Below are 25,312 nucleotides of genomic sequence, written 5' to 3'. Positions count from 1 at the left end.
TCCATGTAATTTAATGGGATGTGAGACAAACTAAACAATTAAACACTTCAAATAATTTTTTTCCAAAGATGGTTTCTGTCATTTTATGTAGTTTTTATCATGCTGATGTAAGTTCAAGTATTCTTTTTCTTTTTTTTTTTTTTCTTTTTTTAAATAAGTTTGGTTTAAGTTAGTTATTTGATGCTATAAAAACAGGGGTGAGACGTCATGATTGACAGCTGAGATTGACAGCTTCTCTGAGTGAAGTAGTCACTGAGGCACCAATGGACTTTTTTTTTTTATTGAATCCAGGGCCATTACACTCTTTAGGGGCATATAGAAAACTGCAAGTCATTCACGTTGCATTTAAGCTATACATTTTATCAGGTCATGCCTTCCCTAGGAATTTAACTCGTGACCTTGGACTTGCTAGTGTCATACTTTACATTTTGAGCTAAAGGAAATTGACATCAAATAAAGTCTAGTGTTTACTGTTTCTTATGCATCATCCTGTAGCATTGGTCAATTTTAAATAGTTAAAGACTTTATTACATGTAACTTTAATGAGCCATAAACGACACCTTGAAAAGTGTCACATGACATGAATAACTCCAATTATTGTATTGGAAAAACACCTTCCCATATTCGTTATACACATTAAAGGGTCTGGCTTCAAATCCTGCACTACCCATCACACATTTTCCTAGATCTACTGTTGGAAACACAGCTGGTCTGAAGAGAGACCAGCATAAAGTATGGAAAATGAACACCAGGAGTCATGAATTGAGAAAGTTTATTGAAGATAAAGTGTTCTCCACACATGCAAATGGCAGACACTCAAGGACCTAACTCTGAGCATAATTTGCAATACGGAAACACTTTATTAATTTAAAAATCAGTAATTTCTAATATTCTAATAGGTTACAGTACCAGATAATTCCAGAATTGTTCCAAACAACGGCCTGGTTTCACAAACAGGGCTTAGATTAAGCCAGGATTAGGCCATTTAAGTAGCTTTTATAAACGCGCCTTAGAAAAAAACATTACTGGTGTGCATCTTGAGACAAAACAGTGGCACTGACATATTTTAAGATATGCCAGCCAGTGCAAGTTGCTTTACATCAAAACAGCTCAAACATGCATTTTAGTCTGGAATTAGGCTTAAGCCTTGCCTGTGAAACCGGGGGGATTGAGTTCTGTTCTGTTGTTATCTGAATAATATGGAGAAATAAAACTGATTATTTGAAACACTCTGTCCTTTAAAAGAAAGAAAGAGTCAAATGGTGAATTCAGATCAGTCATAAATCAGGATGAATCTTCTCTGAACATTCCTGGAGTCTTCTGCCATAGTCACACGCCTTTCATAATTCCAGAAGCCCTGTAATTGCACCATTACAAAGAACAAACATTCTTCAGTTATTATTATAAGAACAAACATTCTAGGTGTGTCCTGACAAAAACATTGAATTTTGTCAGGACACACCTAGCTTCTTTCAGATAGAACAAAAACAAGAGGGTAGAATAATAATGTCTGCGTTACTTCTGCTGGTGGAGCAAGAGTTGGGTATTTAGCTACTTCAACCAAACTCTCACGGCTTGATTTGTTTGTCACATAAGCGCTTGCGAGAACGTTTGTGATTAGGCCTGCTGTCACAAGCTTCCCCTTCTGGAAGTGGCTTAATGCCTTCTCTGGGCTGTCTATTCTCTTGGGAGTGAGACATGCTTCCATTGTTATGGAATTGAAATGTATTCCCATTAAGTTTACCTGCTGTTGAGACTGTTCTCCTTCCAGTTCACCATGAACCCCAATGACTGAATATGAGCTAGTATCTCCTCCGTGTTCCTAAACACTTGCTCTAGAGAAGGAGCACAAATTAACCAATCATCCAGATATGGCAGGATTTTGATACCCCGCAACTGAAGGGGAGCTAGGGCAGCTGAGACCACCCTACAGTGCCAAAGACAGGCCGAATGGTAGAACCTGGAACTGAAAGACTTGGCCTTGAAAAGCAAAACAGAGAAAAGGCCTGTGCTTTGGACAGATTGGAATGTGGAAATAGGCATCTTTAATCCAGTGATGTGAACCATTCTCCTGCACATATGGATTGCATTACTATCTTTGTATGAATCATTTTGAATGAAAGGATTTTTAAGTACTGGTTGAGGCGCCAGAGTTTGAGAATGGGATGATGACCATCATCTTTTGCTCATATTTACCAAGGGTGTAATATACTGTGTGCGTGTGTGTGTGATATATTGATATTTATCAATATAATATTTATTATTAAAAGTTCTTTATCTCAGATTCTCTAAACTTTTAAACAATGATCTGTATTTGACTGTAAACTAAATACAATAAACAAAAACATGATATATGCTTTTGTGGGTCCATTTTAAAGGGATAGTTCGTTCAAAAATAAAAATTCTGTCACCCTCATGTTGTACTCATTCTTCCATGGAACATATTTTTCTTGTATATACAATGGAAGTCATTGGGCACAATTATTGGTTCAGCTGGTTCCCAGTGTTCTTCAGAATGTCTTCTTTTATGTTCCACAGAAGAAAAGAAGTCACACTGGTTTCGAACGGGTGAGTAAATGATGACAGAATTTTCATTTTTGGATGGACTATACCTTTAATCTATTATGATCTATTAGTACTTGGAGACTATTGATTCCCAAACAGGTGTATGTGGAAAGATTTTGATGTTGCTTTGTTAAAGCTTTAAAAAATAAACAAAAATATGTGACAGATACAAGTAAATGTGCATTTACTTGTGTGACTATTTAATTATAATTCTACATAATATCCAGTATAATATGAGAAAACAGGAAAATGTGTAGTTTGGTGTTAAAGGGAACGTGAGCCTTACTGATGGAGCTGTGAAACACAAAATAAACAAGAAATTAAGGATGACACAAAATTTTCACACCAGGCTTGCTTATATACATTTTATTAGGACACAAATACTTTTGTAGAGGTTTATTTCAGGCATTGTTGTCAACAAACTGCAGTACTAATCAGGGCTACTAACCAAACTATTCAAATTAAATTTAAAGCCTCACAAATGAAGTAAAACAGTCCAATGACATCACAGTAGTAAAAACAGTAGACTTTGTTATTCGTTCTGTGTCCAACCTATTTATCAGAATACCATTAATCAATCAGGTAAAACAGCTCAGACGATTTATCATGTTACACAAACTATTCATTGTTTTGAAAATGTGCACTGTTGCAATTAATGCTTGACATTGAAACTTCATTACCTTTTCGAAATATTTCATAAACGAATTGCGATTTGAGGAGCGTGCACTAATATTTTCAGTTCCGTTCATTTGTGCGCGCATTGTCTCGAGGCCACGGACCGAATGCAATGATTGGACAAACTATTTTGGTCCTGAGACTTCCACAGAAGATATATGTACATTTTTTTATTTTTAGATCACTTCTATTATTGATTGCTACCAGGATGTGAAGAGAGCTTCAACCAGTATAACAAAAAAGTGTTTATAAAAAAAAAAATCCTTACCTACCTTTAAAGACCAGATAACATTAAACAAACCTTCTATTAACAATACTGGAAAACATTTGTTCATAACTTTGAGAGAACCTTGCCAGAACGTAAGTCAAGGTTATGAGAGCATTCTGTGTCAGCTGGGAAGGCACTGATTAATGATTGTCACATCACTGCAACTAATAAAGTGTCTATTTGATTAATATATTAATTGCTATTAATTAAGCCTGCAATCATGCATTCATTCCCCAGCATCATAGCATTAATAGCCTACTGTAAATTCATGTTTTTAAAGGCATGTATTTCAACTTCCAGCCTTTTGTAACTGGGATGCTGTTCATGGCACACAAATATTTCTGGTTGAATATATGTGTGTGTGTGTGTGTGTGATATTTGATATTTATTAATATAATAATTATTATTAGTAGTAGTTCTTTATCGCAGATTCTCTAAACTGTTAAACAATGCTCTGTATTTGACTGTAAGCTAAATACAATAAAGACTATAGCTGTGAGCAGCAATTATTGGAGTTCAAGCGTTTTAAGGCCTTTAAGCACATGCATAAAAATATATTACATTTTAATTAGCAAGCCTGTAACCATCTCGATCATAGATGGAAAAGACCATTTACAGTAAATACAGGCAATTTACCATAAGAAATATATAGTTTCTAAAGCTTTTTAATAGTTATCGAGGTTGAGCCAAAATAGGACTAGATCTCCAAAGTTGGTTTTTGAAAAGGTCTCCAATATTTAATGAACGATGTGCAGGGGCGGTCCTAGGCAAAGTTGCTCAGAATGAGGAGTTCTACCATATGGTACAAATTTCATGGGCGTGTGTGAAAAATCGCATGATACATGATTATTTGCGCAAGTGAAAATGCGAAAGCAAACACCCCCGTGGCCGATTTCTTTTGAATTTCTCACAGGCCTCTAGGGCCATGAGTCAAACAGGCCCAGCGAGTTCCATTCCGATCGGCCTCCATTAGCTTTGTCTGTTAGCTGCTCAAACTTCATTGGGCTATACATCAATGTCCTCATAGACAATCATGGCACCTCGGACAAAGACACTGCATGTCAATTGTCAAGTCGATCGGACTTACGGTGAAGTATAGCCATTTTATATATATATATATATATATATATATATATATTTTTTTTTTTTTTTAGGTGCGCTGAGTTTGGTGTCTGAGTTTTTTTCATAGGTGCGCTGAGTTTGGTGTAAATATCTCATTCTGTTCACGAGTTATAGCCATTTTAGTAAAAGTGGCTCCACCCACTTCGAACGTTTTGGTGGCCCTTAGGGACCATGAATCAGAATAGAGTACCTCAGGGATGACGTGTTTTTGTAGGCCAATCCGGTAGTTAGTGGCGCATGGGTTCCCTCGAACAAAAGCCAATGCATTTTTCCCAAAGACTCTTGAAAAATCGCAAAAAATAAGCTCTGTGTTTAACAAAGGGTTATGACACTTACACGTTTTGTCTATCAAGATAATCTTTACAAGTTAACACAACATTTATACATTTTGAAGCCTAAATAAAGTCGTCAGATATAAAAAGCTAACAGCACACCATGGTCGCGGATCAACGTCACCACCACCAAGCTTCCTCAAACTTTATTTAGAAAACAACTTTATCTAAAAACATGCTCTCTGATTATGATCTGCGCTGTGTATGAATACTTTTCCACTTTTTCATGAGAAATGCTGTCCAAATGTCCTGTTTGTCATGATGACGTCTAAAGTCCCCGCCAGTGGTCCCTTTTAGCAATTTGTTAGCAACTGCCGTTTTTTAAGACACAATAAAGGTTTAAAAAATCTCAAGCGGGTTATAACTGGTGTGTTTTATGTCATAGATCAAAACGTGAGAATATTTAGAGGCTTTGTTAACCACAGACCTTATTTCAGGTGATTTAGCAAAAACCCATTCAAAAAAACCCACTGACTTCGGGCCGATGGAACCGGAAGTCCTAAAATGCCTAAAATTGGCTACAAAAACACGTCATCCCTGAGGTACTCTATTTCAACTTTTTTTTTTTGATAATCATTGACAATCAGACTTAAAGGGATAGTTAGTTCAAAAATACAAATTCTGTCACCCTCATGTTTTATGACTCATTCTTCCATGGAACATATTTTAAAAAAAGATGTGTCAACATTTTTCTTGTATATACAATGGAAGTCAACGGGCACCATTATTGGTTCAGCTGGTTCCCAATGTTCTTCAGAATGTCTTCTTTTCTGTTCCACAGAAGAAAATAAGTTACTGGTTTCGAACGGGTGAGTAAATGATGACAGAATTTTCATTTTTGGGTGGACTATACCTTTAATCTACTTTTAATCAAAACACTGAGAACTTGCAGCCAGGAACTGCTGTTTCGTTACAGCTGTCAGTAGTTCAGATTCTGGTGCACTGATATTTGTTCCCCAAATGCGTTCCCCAAAGCATGTCAAACGCAGTGGCTCGTTCCCTGTTCTCAGGAAACGTTTATGAACTGAGGTGAAATTAAATGTATATTATGAGAAAACGAAAGTGTTTTTTGACCTTGCATGCATGTAAACAGGAGACTCCCAAAACAATATTAGGAACATTTAACTGTACTCACATGAACTGTTTTAAATATGTTTTTAGTAGCTTTCTGGACATTAAAAAAGGAAATGATCTTGCTGTCAATGCAGGCCTCACTGAGCCATCAGATTTTATCAAAAATATCTTAATTTGTGTTCTGAAGATAAACGAAGGTCTTACAGGTGTGGAACGACATGAGGGTGAGTACTTAATGACAGAAATTTCATTTTTGGGTGAATTAACCCTTTAATATTGTAGTATCACATCAATCCATTAGAGAAGACATTTTAATAAGAAAACATATATGACATTAAAATCTAAAAAAAAAAAAAAAAAAAAAAAAAAAAAATTACAAAGTATCAGAAGAGTTAGCAAAGAAATTAACTCAATTATTAAATTAAATATTAAAAAAAAAAATGGCAGAAGATGTGGGACAGCTGATACAGGAAGATTTTATCATAAAATTAATTCATCAGTCAAAGAAATTTACAATTTTGGAAGATGGAAAAATTAGGTAATTTTAACAAGATTACAATTTGGACACAGGACTAAATGCATCACTACAGAATAGGTAAACAGTAGGCTACAGGTAAATGTGCCTTTTTGTGGGGTAATATAGAAGCAGTTGAACATGAAATATTAAAATGTAGGAAATATAATATAGAGAGAATTAAAATGATAGAGAACATAAAAGGTAATACTAAAGGAAAAAATAAGATAAATTGGATATTAGGTAAAAGATTAAAAGAGGGAATTCATCAAAGAGTAGTAATGAAATATATAGTAGAAACACGGTTAGACAAAGGAATTTGATAGGGAATCATAATAATTAAAACACAAAGGTATAGATGGGAACACACAAGCTGGGTTTGGGGTTTTACAGCAATGTGTGAGCCCGAAATCAGAAACATTAGCTGACGGTATGTGCCTATATAATATATAAATAGGCCTATAATACGCCAGAATTCCAAAGAAGAAGAAGATTTGTTCAGTTGATTCGGAGTTTTCGAAAAGCTTTTACATTTACTGTTTCACAATCAGTGCAGTTATTTCAAGTGTTTCGTTACTTTTGACAGAGCTTTGTTGCTCTCTGGAACGACATTTCCGGTCTAACCCGGAAACGCTCCAAACTCCACAGAAGCCTCCGGTTAGCTTAGCCTCGTTGCTTCATTTTGGTTTATAAAATATAAGAATAACATATTGCGTAATATTTGAATCTTATAATATATTGTATTATATTATTTTATATTATTCAGAGTGAGAGAGCAGCGAAACTCATTCTAAAGGTAAAACATACATCGCTTGAATTCTCGACATCAGTGTCTTAATATGTTGTTTTGAATCATGGTTGATACAACAGTTGTCGCTGTTAGAGCTTACAACGCAAATAAAAGATAATAATATACATCTATATAATTAAGCGGTGTATTATAGTGTCGTTCTAACGATATAGAGCCTGCACATGTATTAATAGTGTTTGTTGCAGTGTAGGTCTGTGTTCATACTCCTCTGTCTGTTTTCAGTATTCATGATTCATCGGGTTTCTGAGTGTTAATCAGCTGATCAGGAGATCATGGAGAAAGGCAAGACAACACGAACATGATATTAACAGAAGAACAACACTAATATGCTATAAGACTGTGAGCTTTTATTACAATACGTTTGGTGGATCAATAATAGTTACAGTTATCAATTATAGTTATTTGATCCAAAATACAGCAAAAACAGTAATATTGTGAAATATTTTTACTGTTTAAAATAACTGTTTTCTATTTGAATATATTTTAAAATGCAATTTATTCCTGTGATCAAAGCTAAATTTTCAGCATCATTACTCCAGTCTTCAGTGTCACATGATCCTTCAGAAATCATTCTAATATGATGATTTGCTGCTCAAAAACATTTATTTTTTATAAAGACAGTTATTATTTGATGAATAGAAAGTTCAAAAGAACAGCATTTATCTGAAATACAAAGCTTTTGTAACATTATACACTACCGTTCAAAAGTTTGGAGTCAGTATGAATTTTTTTCTTTGGAAAGAAATTAATACTTTCATACAGCAAGGATGCATTAAATAGATCAAAAGTGGCAGTTAAAGACATTTATATTGTTGCAAAAGCTTTATATTTCAGATAAATGCAGCTCTTTTGAACTTTCTATTCTATTCTGTTTTCAACATTAATAATAATAATAATAGTTTTTTGAGCAGCAAATCAGCATAATAGAATGATTTCTGAAGGATGACACTGAAGACTGGAGTAATGATGCTGAAACTTTAGCTTTGATCACAGGAATAAGTTGCATTTTAAAATATATTCAAATAGAAAACAGTTATTTTAAATAGTAAAAATATTTCACAATATTACTGTTTTTGCTGTATTTTTTGGATCAAATTAATGAAACCCTGGTGTGCAGAAGAGACTTCTTTTAAAAACATTAAAAAAACCTTACAGTCCAAAAACTTTTGACCGGTAGTGTATGGTCATTGATTGGCTTTACATATTGTTTACAAGCTGTTTTATTCATGTTTATCCATGGTATTACGATTGTATGAGTCATGATACATATCAGTAAGCTGTACTGTATCTTTCAACATACCTTCAGATGTTCATTCATGTTTATTTGGTGCTACAACTAATAAAGAAGAACACATATCTGTTCACATGCCATTTGAACTGAGGCGACACATTAAAGAGCGCTAAAGCGGTATTTATTTTAATTGTTTGAATGTTGTAGTACAGTTGACAGAATATGAAAGCTGAGACTTCGTTTCATATCAAAGTAACCTGCTCTGTCTTGTCTGACGCTTTTTTGTTAGCAATTTCAATTTCTGCGCCAGGTTTTTTTATCTGGGCTCCGGGGAAAGTTAATAAATTCGATTAATAAACGTAAATAAATTATTAGTTAGTTGTTAACCTGTTAAATAGGGTAAATTAGATAATAAAAAATATTAATATAAATAAAGTTTGTGTTAAAAGTAAATAAGTACATTGAACAGCACATTACTGTATTGAATAGAAGAAATTTGAGCAATGTAAATAGAAACTAATTTCACATTTATAATATACATTTTAGTGGATAAATTGGGTGGGGATGGGGGTCATATTTGGGGGTCCATCATGGCATATAAAAGATTTAAAACCCTGACAGGATGTGTAGAATAATTACTGTCATCACTCTCTCTTCTCGCTCTCAGGGTGTTTATGCATTCTGTTTGATAATGTGATGTGTTGTAGACGTAAAGGCGGGTGTCCCCTCTGCCGTAGCTGGAGGAGCGTCAGTCGGGCCCATGGTTTCACAGAGCAGGTCTGAGGACGAGGAGTCCAGTGCTGTGAAAAGAACCACTGCTCAGGCCTTCAGTGGAGCGGGAATGATCCCCAAACGCAGGAGCTCCTCCAGGTGAAGAGTGCTCATCTGCTACCGTCTGCTTCACTGTGCTACTTTACTTATCATTGTAAATCAAAGGTGTCTTGTCATTATATTGTAGATCAATAAAGAGGAAGAAGTTTGATGATGAACTGGTTGAGAGTAGCCTCGCGAAATCTACCAGTCGGGTCAAAGGTCAGCCGGTCATTGAGCCAATCAGATGCCCTGGGAGTGACCTCGCATCCAGTGACAAGAAGAAGGTAATAAAGGTTACTGTATTTTGTTACTCAACTCTGCGGAATATTTGATTGTGGTTAATTGTGTCATTTTTCTGGTCAAGCATCACTAAACTGTATAATTGACCACTGAAAATGTGTGTGTGTGAGAGAGAGAGAGGTAAAAACTGAGATAATCACTACCAGTCAAAAGTTTGAAATAATCAATTTAATATATTTTAAAATGTAATTTATTCCTGTGATCAAAGCTGATTTTTTTTTTTTTTAGCATCATTACTCCAGTCTTCACATGATCCTTCAGAAATCATTCCAATATGCTGATTGGCTGCTCAAGAAACATTTCTGATTATTATGTTGTGCCGTTCCTTGTTTTTGTTGAAACCGTGATCATCTAATATTCAAAAGTTTAGGGTAAAATTAAAAAAGTAATAATAATAAAAAAGAAATTAATACTTTTATCCGGCAAGAGAGCATTACATTTTTCAAAAGTGGCAGTAAAGACATAGGGCCCTATTTTAAGGTGCACTTAGGGTGTGTCCAAATCCACTTTTGTTGTACCTATTCTCTTAATGAGTCATTGGTGTGTTTTGGGCATAACATGCAATAAACCAATCGGAGTGTCCTCTCCCATTCCCTTTAAAAGCCAGGTGCGCTTGCATTATGGTGGATTGCTATTTACATGGCGGAATATAGACACCCTAAATACATGTGTGTATTGCCACAATTGGTCAAATAATTAGCCAGTTTCATCTGTCATTACTGCAAATAGGTCATTCTGATACATGCATTGACTATCTGTTATGACATGTAGGGATTTTTATCTTTATGTACACAATAATAATCGTTTACATTGTAATCCTTTTATTTTTAATATTTGGTATGTTTGTGTGCTGCTGTGTGTCCCTGTGTGTGTAACAAGCAGAGTGTATGTGCGTTGTGCACCTGCCTATCAGCGCATATTACTAACACCCTTTAAATAACAAAAAAATACTGCACCATTGACTTGTCCAGGTTTTTGTTGGTCAATGGCGCAGTCGTTTTCAGTTGCCTCATAATAGCAACACGTCAACAATGCGCCTGAACACACCTCATTTTCAGACCAGCACGACCATGGGCAAACGGATGGGCGAGAGTGCATTTACTATTTAAACAACTTCGTGCAGGACGTGAAAATGATAACTGCGTTGGGCTGAAACTAGCAAAAAACACTTGTGTCGTGCCTGGCGTCGCATATGATAGGGCCCATAATTTTTCAAGTAAAACCTGTTCTTTCTATTCATCAAATTATCTTGGAAAAACACAGTATCATGGTTTCCATAAAAATATTAAGCAGCAAAAACTGTTTTCAGCATTGACTGTAATCAGAACCATTACTAATTTAACTGATAACTGATTTCTGAAGGATCATGTGACACTGAAGACTGGAGGGGCCGGAGTAAATTACATTTTAAAATACAGTAGTCAACGTTTGAAGTATCTGATGTCGGCATTTATACTACACTTGGCGAAACGAACAAAAAAATAGCATTATGATATACATTGAAGTACATTGAAGTTTAATTTATTGACATGGAATTCATAGAAACATTTTTAATGCAATAATTTCAAGGGCAGGGACAGGTTTGTGCATTTTATTTTGTGGTTTCTCTGGAACGAATAGGGATTCTCCACAGCGGGACTGAAGTGTGCATCTGTGCATGAGTCGCCTTCACTGACAACAGCGGCAAAGAGCACTCAGCATGATTTCAAAAGCAACACATTTCATCGCCAGATCGCCTTTTATTTAACACAAACAAAATTAATACTCTGCTAGTCAACTAGATGTTTCATTTGTTAAAGATCTATCTGTACTACGAAATGTTTAAAAAAAAAAAAAAAAAAAAAAAAAAAAAAGTATGTATATTTGCTTTGATTTGTTTTTTTTTGTTCTCTCTGAACCGCAGGGTTTAAAGTCCGGAAGCGCTCTTACGCCCCCTCTTACCATGGTGATCACTCCTTCATCAATGTCCAAACGAATGAAGAAAAACAAGCAGCCGTTACAGATAACCAAAGACCTGGGCCGCTGGAAACCCACGGATGACCTGCTGCTCATCAATGCTGTCCTACAGGTCAGCTGTCAGATTTGAGTGCTTTTAGAAGCTGACTAGTTCAGAGATGAACTGAACTGAAGTACATGTACATTATGTTCAGACTACAGATCTTACGTCAGTTCATCTGGGGGTGAAATTCAGCTGTCGCTTCACACTGCGGGAGATTCAGGAGCGCTGGTACGCTCTGCTGTATGACCCTGTCATATCAAAGTGAGTTTCTGACCAAAGCATCATTCTTATATAGCTATAGGCCCTGTTTTAAACATTAAAGGAAAAGTTCTTTCATCTGTCATCATCCTCATGTTGTTCTGAGCCTTAATGAAAACACAAAAGGACAACATTTCAAGAATGTTTTCCACATTCATTTCATAATAGTATCAGAAAAGATGTACCTTTTGTCTTACATACTGAGTTCTTTGAAGCTGTTCAATGTCTTTGCATGTGAAACAGAACTTCATGGCATTTTTTTTTTTTATTATTATTGCATTGGCCAATTCATAGTTTTCAGTCATGTGACTGCCACTGAGACCTGGAGGGCAAAGTATCCATAGATCTGCAGCACAGGCCTGTCAGTTTTCCATCTGTTTTAAGTCACAAATATTTAGATCACCTCTCAAAAGATGAAGAACAAAAATATGTGAACAAAATGCAAGTTTTGGGCACTTTTGATCCATATATAGCACCTGCTGCAGCATTTAAATAATTTAAAGTTTAGTTCACCCAAAAATGTAAATTCTGTCATTTATTACTCACCCTCATGTCGTTCCACACCCGTAAGACCTTCGTTCATCTTCAGAACACAAATTTTTGATAAAATCCGATGGCTCAGTGAGGCTTGCATTGCCAGCAAGATAATTAACACTTTCAGATGCCCAGAAAGCTACTAAAGACATATTTAAAACAGTTCATGTGACTACAGTGGTTCAACCTTAATGTTATGAAGTGAAGAGAATACTTTTTGTGCACCAAAAAAACAAAATAACGACTTTATTCAACAATATCTAGTGATGGCTGATTTCAACACACTGCTTCATGAAGCTTTGAAGCTTTACAAATCTTTTGTTTTGAATCAGTGGTTCAGAGCGTGTATCAAACTGCCAAAGTCACATGTTTTCAGTAAACAAGGCTTTGTTATGTCATAAGTGTTTATAATATCAAGGTTGAACCACTGTACTCACATGAACTGTTTTAAATATGTTTTTAGTACATTTCTGGGCATTGAAAAAGGAAATGAACTTGCTGTCAATGCAGGCCTCACTGAACCATCGGATTTTATCAAAAATATCTTAATTTGTGTTCTGAAGATGAATGAAGGTCTTACAGGTGTGGAACAACATGAAGGTGAGTAATTAATGACAGAATTTTCATTTTTGTGTGAACTAACCCTTTAACCTGCATGACATTTTGCTGCTGAGAACAAAATTTTATGAAAACAATTGAAGGCATTAGTAAACCGTTATACAAAGTTTATTAACACACATTTGAGTGATTCCGAGAATGTAAAGTTGATGAAAATTGAAAAAATCAAACTGGCTCTAAACATAAGTGTACAAAATTATTCAACCCCCAAAAGTCACATTTTGTGCAGTATCTTTCATTCTTTATAACCTCCAATAAACGCTGCCTGTAAGTGCTTACCCATAAAAAACCCATAACAAGACTGGACCCCCTCCATGCTTGACCATGGAGATGGTGTTCTTCTGCTCTGTTCTGAAGCAAAGCACCCGTGTCGCTTCATAAAATTGAGGTTAAACCACTGGAGTCCTATGGATTACTTTAATGATGTCTTTACTACCTTTCTGGACCTTGAAAGTGGTAGTTGCGTTGGATCTCTGTGGAGGGACAGAAACCTCTCAGATTTCATAAAAAATATCTTAATTTGTGTTCCGAAGATGAACGAAGGTCTTACAGGTTTGAAACGACACAAGGATGAGTTATTAAAGACAGAATTTTCATTTTTGGGTGAACTAACCCTTTAGGTAATATGAAAAACACAGATGTATGTTTGCTATCTTGAAGCAGCACAAACACAGGTTGTGCTATTAAGAATCATTAGATCCTACACAGATGAACTTCCCCTCCAGAGTCTTTGCTGCTTTGCATGAAAAAAAAAAAGTCCCCAGGTTTTGTTGTCTGGAAGGGTTTGGAATGATATGAGGGTTAGTAAATACTGACAGAGTTTTTGTTTTTATTTAGTTTTTTCACTCTTACTTTATCATTAAAATGTCCATTGAATGTCAGTTTTGAAAGGCTTTTGTCTGTTCCTCAGGTTGGCGTGGCAGGCCATGAGACAGCTGCATCCAGAGGCGATTGCTGCTATTCAGAGTAAAGCTCTCTTCAGCCAGGCAGAAGAAGCCCTGCTCGCCAAGATCACCTCTGTGAGTAAATGACATCAGCATTTTGATCACATGCATTGGAGGAAATATAGTAATGTATGCTTTTGAGATTTTATTACTGTTTTACATGCATCTCATCTGTTCTGTTTACTTCATATTTAATTGATCCTTGCTTCATGTTTGTGAGTAGAGCAGTCAGCCTAAGCTGGAGGTTTTTCAGGATCTGCTGAACAAGCACCCAAATGTGTTTTACCCATCCCGCACTGCTAAAAATCTGCTGGTGCACTGGCAGCTGCTCAAGCAGTATTATTTACTGGAGGATCAGAGTGGTGAGATGCTGTCATATATCACTGCAGTCTGATGGTCCTGTTTCTGCCGATAGCTGTCATTTAAACAACACATCTGATTTATTTATAGTTCAACCTCTGCCTAAAGGAGAGCAAGTGCTGAACTTCTCTGATGCTGAGCAGGTGGTTGATGATGCCAAACTCAAGTAAGTAGACTGTTTTTTTTGTTTGTTTAATCAAAAACCAAAATAAAAGAAAATGTCATCCATGCAGCACTCTGTATTCTGGGTCATATTGTGTTCTTTCATTGGCCTCTTGCAGGCTTTTGTGATAGTCATGTATGATTCTCTCTGGTTATGATAATTTATCTTGTTCATCAGGGACAGCAGAGATGAAGTCCTGGAGCATGGTGAGTTATTTCATGCAGCCTCTTGTTGTTTTTAATGTGTTTCAGTGTAGTTATTGTAATGCTCTTTCCTGTGACTGTCTTTGACATGTTATGTTGCATTTCCTGTAGAGCTGATGCTTGCAGACAGACATCAGAAGCGTGAGATCAGACAGCTGGAGCAGGAGCTTCCTCGTTGGCAGGTGTTAGTGGACAGTATCACAGGTCAGATTTTGTGATGTTGTCTTCAGTATGGTTATAAGATGAATGTGATCACTTAAGTGATTGTGTGATGTGATTATTTCAGGCATGAATTCACCAGACTTTGATAATCAGACGCTGGCAGCTTTACGTGGACGAATGGTCAGATATCTGATGAGATCTAGAGAGGTCAGTGACCATTTGCTATACACAGGAATATTGTGCTGTGACATTATAAGCGTGTATGAATGGTAAACATTTATTGTGCTTGTGTGATCACTTTGTTAAGTGTAAAATAAACATGTGCTTGAAAAGGCAGTTTGATTGGCTGTGTTAGGGGCTCAGGACTAACATTTGAGAGCAGTAACACCGGTGCCACTAAGTTCTACAGATGATTTAGAACCTGATTTGGTAGCGCTTTTATTGACAACAGTAATGTGCAAAAACCTTTTTTTTTTTTTTTTTTTTTTTTTTCCTATAGGGAAAAATGTAAATATTCTACTCTTATTAAATGTGGCGTTGTTCTTCTATAGGTTTTGATTTTCATGATACTTTTGAACTTTTCCTACTTTATACTTCAGTACAAAAGTGCCAAACTTTGACAAGAATTGATTTCTTGATGATTTCATAATGTCATATAAATTCAAAAGCAAAACGTGAAAAATATGTTAGGGAGTGGAAATGGTTAATAAGCCAATAAGTGCTCCTCTTAAGGTTATAGTGGTAATTTCATGTCTTTTTTTATTTTTAAGTAAGTGTTTGTTTGCCGCCATGTGTTAGTTTTCCTATGTCTTGAAACTTTTAGTTTCAATGGGGACAGTCTTTGAAGGATGAACAAATAATGTTTTTGGTCATCACATTAAAAATAACTTTAAAATTGGATAATATTTAAAGCTTTGAAGTTCTGCAAAAAGTTGTGTGAAGCACTTGAAAGCCCTTGAAAAGTACTTGAATTTCACTCTCAAAAGGATGTACGAACACGGAAATTAATTAATGAAATAATTAAATAACCCTTTCTGCCACAGTACCATGGTCATTGACGAATAAGGTTTTTAAAAGTGTAACAAAAGTGTAAACATGATAACTAGCTAGTTAGATTTCTAAACTTCTTTTTGTCATATGCTTCACTTGAAATGTGTTTGTGCTGTCTTTTTTAAAGTGAAATGAATGTCACTTGTTTTGATATTTAGTCATCTAATACAGTGTGAGATGTTTTTAAAGGAACAGTTCAGCCACAAATGTCCAGTAACAAACTCTGACATGTTTCAGATCACACTTGGTCGTGCTACTAAAGACAAGCAGATTGACGTAGATCTGTCTTTGGAGGGACCTGCATGGAAGATCTCCAGAAAACAAGGTTGGACAGTTCAACAGCATTATTCATGGCATTCGTGATTAAATTGCACAGTGCTTTCATTTGGTGTAAACACAAGCATTGACTAGAGTGGACATGGATCAACTCCGGTAGCCGCGTCACAGCCGTAACGTGCCGCAGACGCGTGCGGTCTAAATGGGGGGGGTGACTATGGCCATATGCACACTGCAGCTAAATTCGGTTGTCAGTTTGCCTTTTAGTGCTTAATCCTGTTCTGTACACACACAGTTCAGTAAAGTACGGGACTGATAACCGCATTCTTCAACCGAATAACCCAACTAAACAACTTAATGAAGTTTTTGCATCAGAGACGTTTCTCTCTTCTGTATGTGGGGTAAAGAAATCACAGGGAAAGCAGTACGAGCCTTGACTCATTCTTGTTGCCAGATCTTGCTGGAAAAAAAAGCGAACAAAAACAAGCCCATAATAAAACAAAATAAATCAAAATGCTTCACGCTGAAAATAATAGCAAAATATTGCGACCTTCGTCTGCTCACTTTACTATCTCCATAAACCTGATTGCTTTGAGGCTGAACTTAAACTACAAGCATTAAATGCTTAATAAATGAACATGGAAACACTGCAAGAGTGCGCTCTGTGTGAAACAGACATAAACAAAACACAGCTTTAGTTAAAATTGCTGAAAATAATGAGTGTTTTGTCGCTGTAATATTACTTTGGACACAATAACAGATATCAAACACATGAGATGCCAAAATGCTGCTATGGTTTCTAGGGGTGGGAGAAAAAATCGATCCATCGATGCATCGCGATTCTCTCAACGATTCTGGATCGATTCTGAGCTTAGTTTTTATTCAGATGTGCGATGACGCTGAGTGTGCTTTAGAAACACCCGGATTCTGCTTGCTTCCAATTCCTCACACACATACGCCACTCGAACCTTCCGTAAAATAATCTTTCATAAAGTTCGGAAAGGTTGAAATGAATTACAACGATGCGCTGTGAGAGACGTGAGCTTTGTTTGATATTGCTGTGCGCGGTCTCGCCCGTCGTTATTTTCCTTACAAATGCTCTACGAAGGCATCATTTATGTCGTTTGGAATGCAGTGGACTTATATATTTAAAATATGAAACTCACTTAAGCTGGGTGCACACTGTGCGATTTATAATAGTCCTTTACGATGGTTGCTTGTGAGACTGTACGAACATGATCCTCATGTCACACTGTGGGATCTCAGCTGTCAGACTGTACGACAGTCAAGACATGTTAAAAACGGACGCGTGCATGAAAACTTGTCCGGAGTTTTACGTCATCAACCCATACACTTTCGATGACTGAGCTGCATTACATGCAGGACTGAAATGGTGGCTAACAAAGAAATCTCTATCGTTAATTTTGATCACGGCTTGTCTTGAAAAACGAAGACAATTTGACGTTCGTCGTAGGAGAAGTCACACTGGAGGATTGTGCGCCAAATCTTCTGACACTGCCAGAATTTCGTCTGAGGTAAAATTTGATCACAACGGTCATTAATCGGCTGTCTGTGAACATGTCAAACTAGCGATCAAAGACGACAGATTTTAGGCTGGGATTATAGGAATCTTTTAGGATTTGCAAAATTTGTCTCAGACAACCAAATCGTGGCCAGAATCGCACAGTGTGAACCAGCCTTTATTTACAGAAGGCTGCTTTCAATTTCAAATGCTGATGCTTTGTTTGTGAAGAGTGCTCGCGCATGCAGCTGTGCACGGCTCAATGACGCAAAATTAATGTAGCCTTAACACAGCCAGTTTTGTCTTAAAGGATTAAATGGACAGGACAAACCGCATTACTTATAGCCTATATCAAAAAAGATCTGTGTGTGAATGCAACTTCCCCGCTGATCTCCCGCTGTCTATGATGTAACACTCAAACGACAGTAAACATGAGAAAGAAAATGTTCAGATAATCTTAAATACTGAAAGCACTCTTTGTTTATTGCTTGTAATATGTTTTGTTGCTCCTCTTTATTATTTGCTACTTGTTTGTATGTTTTGAAGTTATAATAGTTTAAAATTCTTAACATACAATTGTTTTAATTACATTTTTTAAATTATTGTAATTACTTATGTAAGGATATGTAAATGTAAAGATTTTAAGGTTTTTAAGTCAGTAAAGTAAATAATTAATAATAATAAAAAAAAGTAGATCAAGAATCGTTTTGGTATCAGATCCAGAATCGGAATCGGATCGGATCATGAGGTGACTAAAAATTCCCACCCCTAATGGTTTCCAAGCTGTCAATCATTGCAGTTCCAGAATTGAGTCATGTTCCGTTCACACACGGAACGATAATTTAGGGGATTCACTCCTGTATTTAAATGCAGTTGTCACTCCTGGAACTTACAGTGTGTATTGTACGTTTGCAACTACATGTCAACTTATTCTACTAACTCAAACCCTGACTTAAAATTTTACTAATACTCTGAGAGTTAGTTGCAAAGTTATTATATTTGTTACCTTTATTAAGTGGACCATCGAAATAAAGTGTAATCCATGCTTCCTTTTTTTTTTTTTTTTTTTTCCATGGCAGCTGTAACTGAAGCACATCACTTCAGCCACTATTTAATGTCTCACATGATTCATGTCATTTTAAACATTTTTAAGCTTCGAGTTAAATGAGCACAGTGAATTTTAATTAAATGGAATAATGTTTGTTTTCTAACTTCAGGGATCATTAAACTGAAAAATAATGGAGATTTTTTCATCGCTAACGAAGGCCGGAGACCCATTTACATTGATGGACGACCAGTTTTATCTGGAAACAAGTGGAAACTCAATAACAACTCTGTTATGGAGGTATGGAGAGAGAAAATTTAAAGGGTTTGTTCACCCAAAAATGAAAATTCTGTCATTAATTACTCACCCTCATATCGTTCCACACCCGTAAGACCTTTGTTCATCTTCAGAACACAAATTAAGATATTTTTGAGAAAATCCAAGAGGTTTTTTTTTTTATCTCCCATAGAAAGCAACGAAATTTCCACATTCAAGGTAGTAAAGTAGTAGTAGTAGTAGTAGTAGTAGTAAGTAAAAACACAATTAAAAGTAGTAAAAACATCATTAAAATAGTCCATGTGACTGCAGTGGTTCAACCTTAATGTTATGAAGCGACGAGAATACTTTTTATGTGCAAAAACTAAACAAAAATAATGACTTTATTCAACTTCTCTTCCCTGTCATTCTCCTATGCACAGTAGTCATGTTGACTATTTTAACAATGTCTTTACTACTTTTCTGGACCTTGATTGTGGTAATTTCGTTGCTTTCTACGGGAAATAAAATCTTAATTTGTGTTCTGAAGATGAATGAAGGGGGCGTATGGGTGTGGAACGACACGAGGGAGAGTAATTTAATGACAGAGATTTCATTTTTTCACTTTTTTTGTAGTGGTAATTTCCAATTAGTTTTTTCCAGCAATTGTGAAAAACCGGAGGGATTCATAGCTCTTTGCCAATAAAAACAGAACATGTCTGTATTATTAAGGATCTAAGTGTTGAAATGCCAATTATGGATGAATAATGTGATTGACTCTAAAGATGTTGCCATTTAAAAAATGTCTTATCTATAGCCTAATACTGTTATTGCATAATAAACATGTTCTGCAGTCGTCTACATAGTGACTCTCTGGAAGGAATTTTAAAAGAAAGCAGGTCAATAAAGCACATCTTTGTTTGTTTTGTCCAGATTGCAGGTCTTCGCTTTGTGTTCCTGATCAATCAGGAGTTGATCTCTCTCATTAAAGCTGAAGCTGCCAAGATGAACCAGCCGTAATACTGAACTCACCGGTCAAACACGATTCAGCCTGCGGCCGACGCGACACGACGGGAGATGTTCTTCCCTATCTTTATCTCAGTGTAGAGTCATAAACAGAAGACCTTCAGCACAAGATTATATGGGCTCTCGTAGCAACAGCTGAGCCTGCATCTGGAGTTCAGATCGGAGGAAAATCATTTGGAGATTTTATATGCTTATTATTTAGGCACATTTGGACTGAAAGAACTGACTGAGAACACGATAGAATTGTTGTTATTTGTATAAGTGAATCTTTTTCAATTCAGTGTTTTGTTGACTTGTACATTTTTGTTTATAATTAAAAACTCAGTAACCTTGTATTGTCTAATCAAAGACAGTATGCTAATATTCTGCTGAGACAGAACTAGTGTAAATATACAGATGACGATAGATTAAAACAGGAAAGTGTTTTAATGATGCATCTGTGTGTAAGTATAGTAATGTCTTTATGTTTGTAATTGACTTTTGTTAACGGAGTTGCAAACTTTGTGCATCACTTTGTACCTTGAAATTAACTGTTGCAATCACACAAGTAACCTACAATACGTAAAAGTACATTTAAAAATAAAGGTTTAGATCTAATTATAAATGCACAATTAGTAAATACACTACAGGTCAAAAGTTTGGAATAATTAAGGTTTTTAACGTGTTTGAAAGACGTCTCTTATGCTCACCAAGACTGCTATTATTTGATCAGTAAAAACAGTAATATTGGGAAGTATTACTATTTAAACGTTTATTATACATTTATTAAAATGTCACATGATCCTTTAGAAATCATTCAAATTCAATGTAAAAACGGTTTTCAACATTGATGATAATCAGAAATGTGTCAAATCAGTATATTAAAATGATTTCTGAAGGATCATGTGACACTGAAGACAGGAGTAATGATGCTGAAAATTCATCTTTGATCACAGGAATAAATTACATTTTAAAATATATTCCAATAGAATATTTATTACTAACTTTACCGTATTGATTAAATAAATGCAGCCTTGGTGAGCATAGAGACTTTCAAAAACAAAAAATCATATTATTCTTAAGTTTTGGCGGGTAGTGAATCTGTTTTTTTCTCACAATAGTATTAAAAGATTAAGAGGCATCATAACCATCATCAGTGTACCAGTGGAGGGAATTAACTTCCTCTATGGAATGTTCTAGAAAATGACAATGACAAGTGCTTAATGTGTGATACTAAAATTAGCTAGATTATCAATTGTTGAGTGAAACAGCAGTGTTTGTATACCTGCAAAAGAATATACATCTGGTGTATTTGTATAGTGGAAAAACAAGAGCACAAGTGCTCGTGATGATGCCGCAGGCTGCGTCCACGTCACACTCGTGCGTCTCCGTTCACTTTTCCATTCCAAGCGGACCGTGAAGGATCGACTTCGCGAGCTCATGGCGTATTCTGCTTCTCCGCGGGCTGCAGTTTAATTACAGTAAGACTACGCTCTCCTGGTTATTAGTAAATAAAAGCGAAGTCGTTAGTGGTTGGAATTCGAAGCAACATTGTGTGTGTGTGTGTGTGTTCGTTTGTGAAGTGTTACGCTGAATCGTAACTCAGTAGGATGAGTTTGTTTTGAGAGGCACATGACTGTTTTTTTTGTTTTGTTTTTTTAGCCTACTAACGTTATATATAAATGTTTTATTTAATCGCTTTTGATTAAAATATATAAGTCGTTATAAGTTATAATAAATGTAGTTCCATTTTAGAACGAGTTGCAAAGTAGTTCTTTTTGAAAGTGTTCCATATTTTCTATTTTAATTGACGACCTATTTTCTTTTTTCTTACATAAAAAAATACTATAGTAATATACTATAGTAATTTTATTTTATAGTAAATACTATAGTGTTTTTGAACCATACTATAGTAAATTGTAGTATACTGTATAGTATTTTCAACACTTTGTTAATGAATGCTAGCATAGTATTAACTATAGTGAACTGATAAACTGTTATAAATACTGTAGTATACTTTAGTTTTTTACTACAGTAAATTGTAGTGTATTGGAGTATAATATGCCCTTTAGTTGTAGAAAACACTCCAGTATTGGGTGAAGTTATTTTATTATATTACTATAGCTGTTATATTACCACATCAACTATAGAATTACCAATTACAACAAATTAATTCAAGTACTTTACTCCCATACATGCACTGCAGCAGCGTAGCAGATCTGTTCCACCAAGATTAAATAAATATATCAGCACTATCATATCTATTACCATGCCAAACACTCAGAGAGTTGTCATGACTAATTGAAGAAGAAATGCTGTATAGAGCGTTTGCACCTACGTCAGTAACCCAGATGTGCGGCCATATTGGAGATACTCAGATGTAAAAAACAGCATGGATTGCATGGTTAATGTACTACTGAAGATGTTGTTCTACTGATTTATGATGTCTAAACCATGGGGGAAAAAACACACGTGTAAGCTGTGCAGGAAAGGCTGCAATATTTTGACAAACTAAAGTTAATAAGTGGTAAAGATCCGTACGAGCTGGCTCTTGTACAGGTCAGATCTTTTACCTAGAATACAATAATAATAAATAAAGCACCATTAACTAAATTTCAGTAACATTATACAAAAAATATGTAGCCTAAGTCTTGTACTATTGGAGTAGGTTATGAAATGAGATTAGAATCAGATTTTTAGACAAGAATTTAACAAACAGCAACATATAATTCAGTAGTACGTTGAAATAGAGTCAGTGGGATTCGTTTTTGGCCCTTTATGTGGCCTAGTTAATGAAAATGCTGAGAAACCAAGATTCCACACTGCTGGCCCTGAGAGCAAGGTTAATGTTTTCTGTACACAAGAGCTGCATGAACCAAAACAAGTGTATAATCCATTATGACACAATCATGTCAGTCCATCTAAACCATCTATTTCATTAGCACATGGCTGTTTGGTGTTTTAAAACAAGGCTCTAGTTTGATCATTTTATTTCCAAGAGACTTTCTCTATGCCAGGAGTCTTTCTGCTTAACATTGCTGTCCTCTTCTTATCATGTGCAAATATGTTTATGGTGGGTCATTAACCGTTTTAAAACCAGTAGCCCATGCGGAGCGTGCATCACTGATATAAAGCTAATAGACTGATATGTGATGTTGGAGTGAGTAAATGAATGTTGCAAAGTTTAAATATGGGGTGTAAATCATTTTGAGATGCAATGAGATATTCAGCGCTTTAAGTGACTACAGCTTAACTTCTCTTTTCACTGGAGTTTTAGGAGGTTTTTTTTTTTTTTTTTTTTTTTTTGGTCATAACCCAGCAGGCTTACATGTGGTTGCAGTGATAAGATGAATGTTGTGATGAAAAAATTTTGATGGGTCATGATGGTTAGTCTGTAAGGATCCATGCACTACACTTTTAAACTCACCAAGTGTTTCATATTTAATATATTGCTAGTAAACTGAAACGTACATTTAGGAAGGAATGGATCTATTGACCCTTATTCTTTATAAGTCCTAAGAACCTTATTGAACCTTATTTAAAACACTTCCTTTTAATTCATAAACTTGACTCACATTGTTTTCATTGTATGGAATATAGGCCCCTAAAATAAGGGAAGTCTCACAAGATTGATGCATTATTGCTAAAGACCTCTTGATTAGATATTACAATCATATTTAGTCGCCTATTCTTTGGCACTCATTGTCAAGGGTTTTGATTTCTATTTAAATATTTAAATATTATTAAAAATATATAATTTAAAAAAGTCTCAATGGCCCCTTACCCTGCAAGACTTTTATTTTGACACATTAGATGTTTTGTCCCGTCTACCTACAGAACTGACCTTGTTTGCATAACTGGATCTCTTCCTTATCAAATACAGACCCATTTCGTGTCTTGCACTCTCTACTAATTAGACCTTAATCAACGTAGATGCCATACTGAATTAGTGTTGTCAAAAGTACTGACTTCGATACCAAGTCGGTACTGAAATTTTACAAATGTGACGCTTTGAGCACTGTTGAGCGGATTCATAAACACCTCTGATTGGCCATTGTGTTCACATGCTCATCAGATATGTCTGTGATTGGGGAACTTTTGAAAGCACATGGAAGTGTTTGAATTTGAAAGCGGGAGTGTTTGAAAGCAGGCGTCTATCAGCAGACCGGTGCTTTCAAACACTCTTGTGTGTATCTGTGTAAGCGATCGGTGAAGAGCATCACTGATGTTTATTTACAACATGTTTTTGAAGCGTTGATGATTGTAGCCAATCACAGACATATCTGTTGAGCACGTGAACACGATGGCCAATCAGAGGTGTTTAGGAATCCACTCGACAGCGCTCAAAGCATCATATTTTTCAGTATTTCAGTACCAACATGTAATTTTCAAAACTCACAACTTTCAAAACTGTTCTATGGAGTTTTTCTCTACTGAAAGTCTTTAGAAAAGACATTTCATTAGTTGAACATCTGGCATGTTGTTAAACAACAGCAAAATCTATTGAAAACACTGTACTTCTATCCCTCAAATTAAATGTGGACGGTGTCTGAAAGCTGGCACTGACAGGCAGCGTTTGCGGACAAAGGTATATCATGAAAATGATTTTGGAGAGACTTCTGAGACAACATAATGGTTTAATGATCTACAACAAAACATCTCTCAACAAAATAAAGAGAGCTTTCTGATAGTGAATATTTAATAACTACAATAGTAATTTCTAGCTAGAAATTACATAAAGTGGAAAAAGTTGGTCGAAACCAAAAAACACAAAGAATAAGTCTGATTCATAAAGGTTCCTAAGTGTTAAGACTAGGTCTCAGCTCCTGTATTACTTAAGAGTTAGGGGTTAGGGGTAGTTAGGGGTAACAAAATGGAAACAGAGATGAGGAGACCACACACTTTCCAACAAAGATATAGATTTATTGGAGTTATATGATGATAGAGAGTTGATAAAACGATACAAGCTTGATAGTCAAGGTATTCTTTTTGTACCTGACCTAGTAAGAAATTTGATCATTTGTCCTACTTTACAAATCAATGCTCTAACTGCAGAAATTAAAGTGATGAAATGCAGCAGTGCATTTTTAAAAATATTTTGAAGATTAAGGAAGAACAAAACACTAAACTTGGTCAAGGTATTTATCTGACAAAATCATTTGGCAAAAAAAGAGAAAAAAATGCATAGAAAAACAAAAAGCACACACTGACTG

The 25,312-nt window shown here is 35.6% G+C and overlaps 2 protein-coding genes across 4 annotated transcripts in view; both read left to right on the top strand.

The window, feature by feature from the left end:
* The window catches only part of suox (sulfite oxidase), a 58,011-nt gene that overhangs the window by 27,705 nt on the left and 4,994 nt on the right, over positions 1-25,312 (top strand). Inside the window, exon 1 of one of the 2 annotated variants that reach the window (XM_051912895.1) lies at positions 21,154-21,580. The exons of the other annotated variant lie outside the window; for it this stretch is intronic. The gene's annotated coding sequence lies outside the window, so the exon portion shown is untranslated. Of the gene's footprint in view, positions 1-21,153; positions 21,581-25,312 lie in introns of those variants that run through there. 2 annotated transcript variants of the gene reach the window in all.
* mcrs1 (microspherule protein 1) lies at positions 7,145-20,554 on the top strand. 2 transcript variants are annotated; one of them, XM_051912897.1, is made up of 16 exons: positions 7,145-7,207; positions 7,317-7,346; positions 7,584-7,643; positions 9,300-9,462; positions 9,551-9,689; positions 11,609-11,773; positions 11,856-11,965; positions 14,025-14,133; positions 14,282-14,420; positions 14,509-14,584; positions 14,759-14,787; positions 14,896-14,988; positions 15,071-15,153; positions 16,234-16,321; positions 19,012-19,139; positions 20,028-20,554. In XM_051912897.1, exons 3-16 carry the CDS (start codon positions 7,634-7,636, stop codon positions 20,112-20,114), a joined length of 1,419 nt encoding a protein of 472 aa, XP_051768857.1. In that variant the 5' UTR covers positions 7,145-7,207; positions 7,317-7,346; positions 7,584-7,633; the 3' UTR covers positions 20,115-20,554. The 2 variants fall into 2 exon arrangements, with proteins under 2 accessions (XP_051768857.1, XP_051768858.1); XM_051912898.1 differs by having other exon boundaries at positions 7,156-7,346; positions 9,330-9,462.

Source organism: Ctenopharyngodon idella, chromosome 11 (genome assembly GCF_019924925.1).
Source record: "Ctenopharyngodon idella isolate HZGC_01 chromosome 11, HZGC01, whole genome shotgun sequence".
Classification (NCBI taxonomy): Eukaryota; Metazoa; Chordata; class Actinopteri; order Cypriniformes; family Xenocyprididae; genus Ctenopharyngodon; species Ctenopharyngodon idella.
The sequence above is the reverse complement of the archived record's forward strand: the minus strand, read 5'-3'. Positions and strand labels throughout refer to the sequence as shown.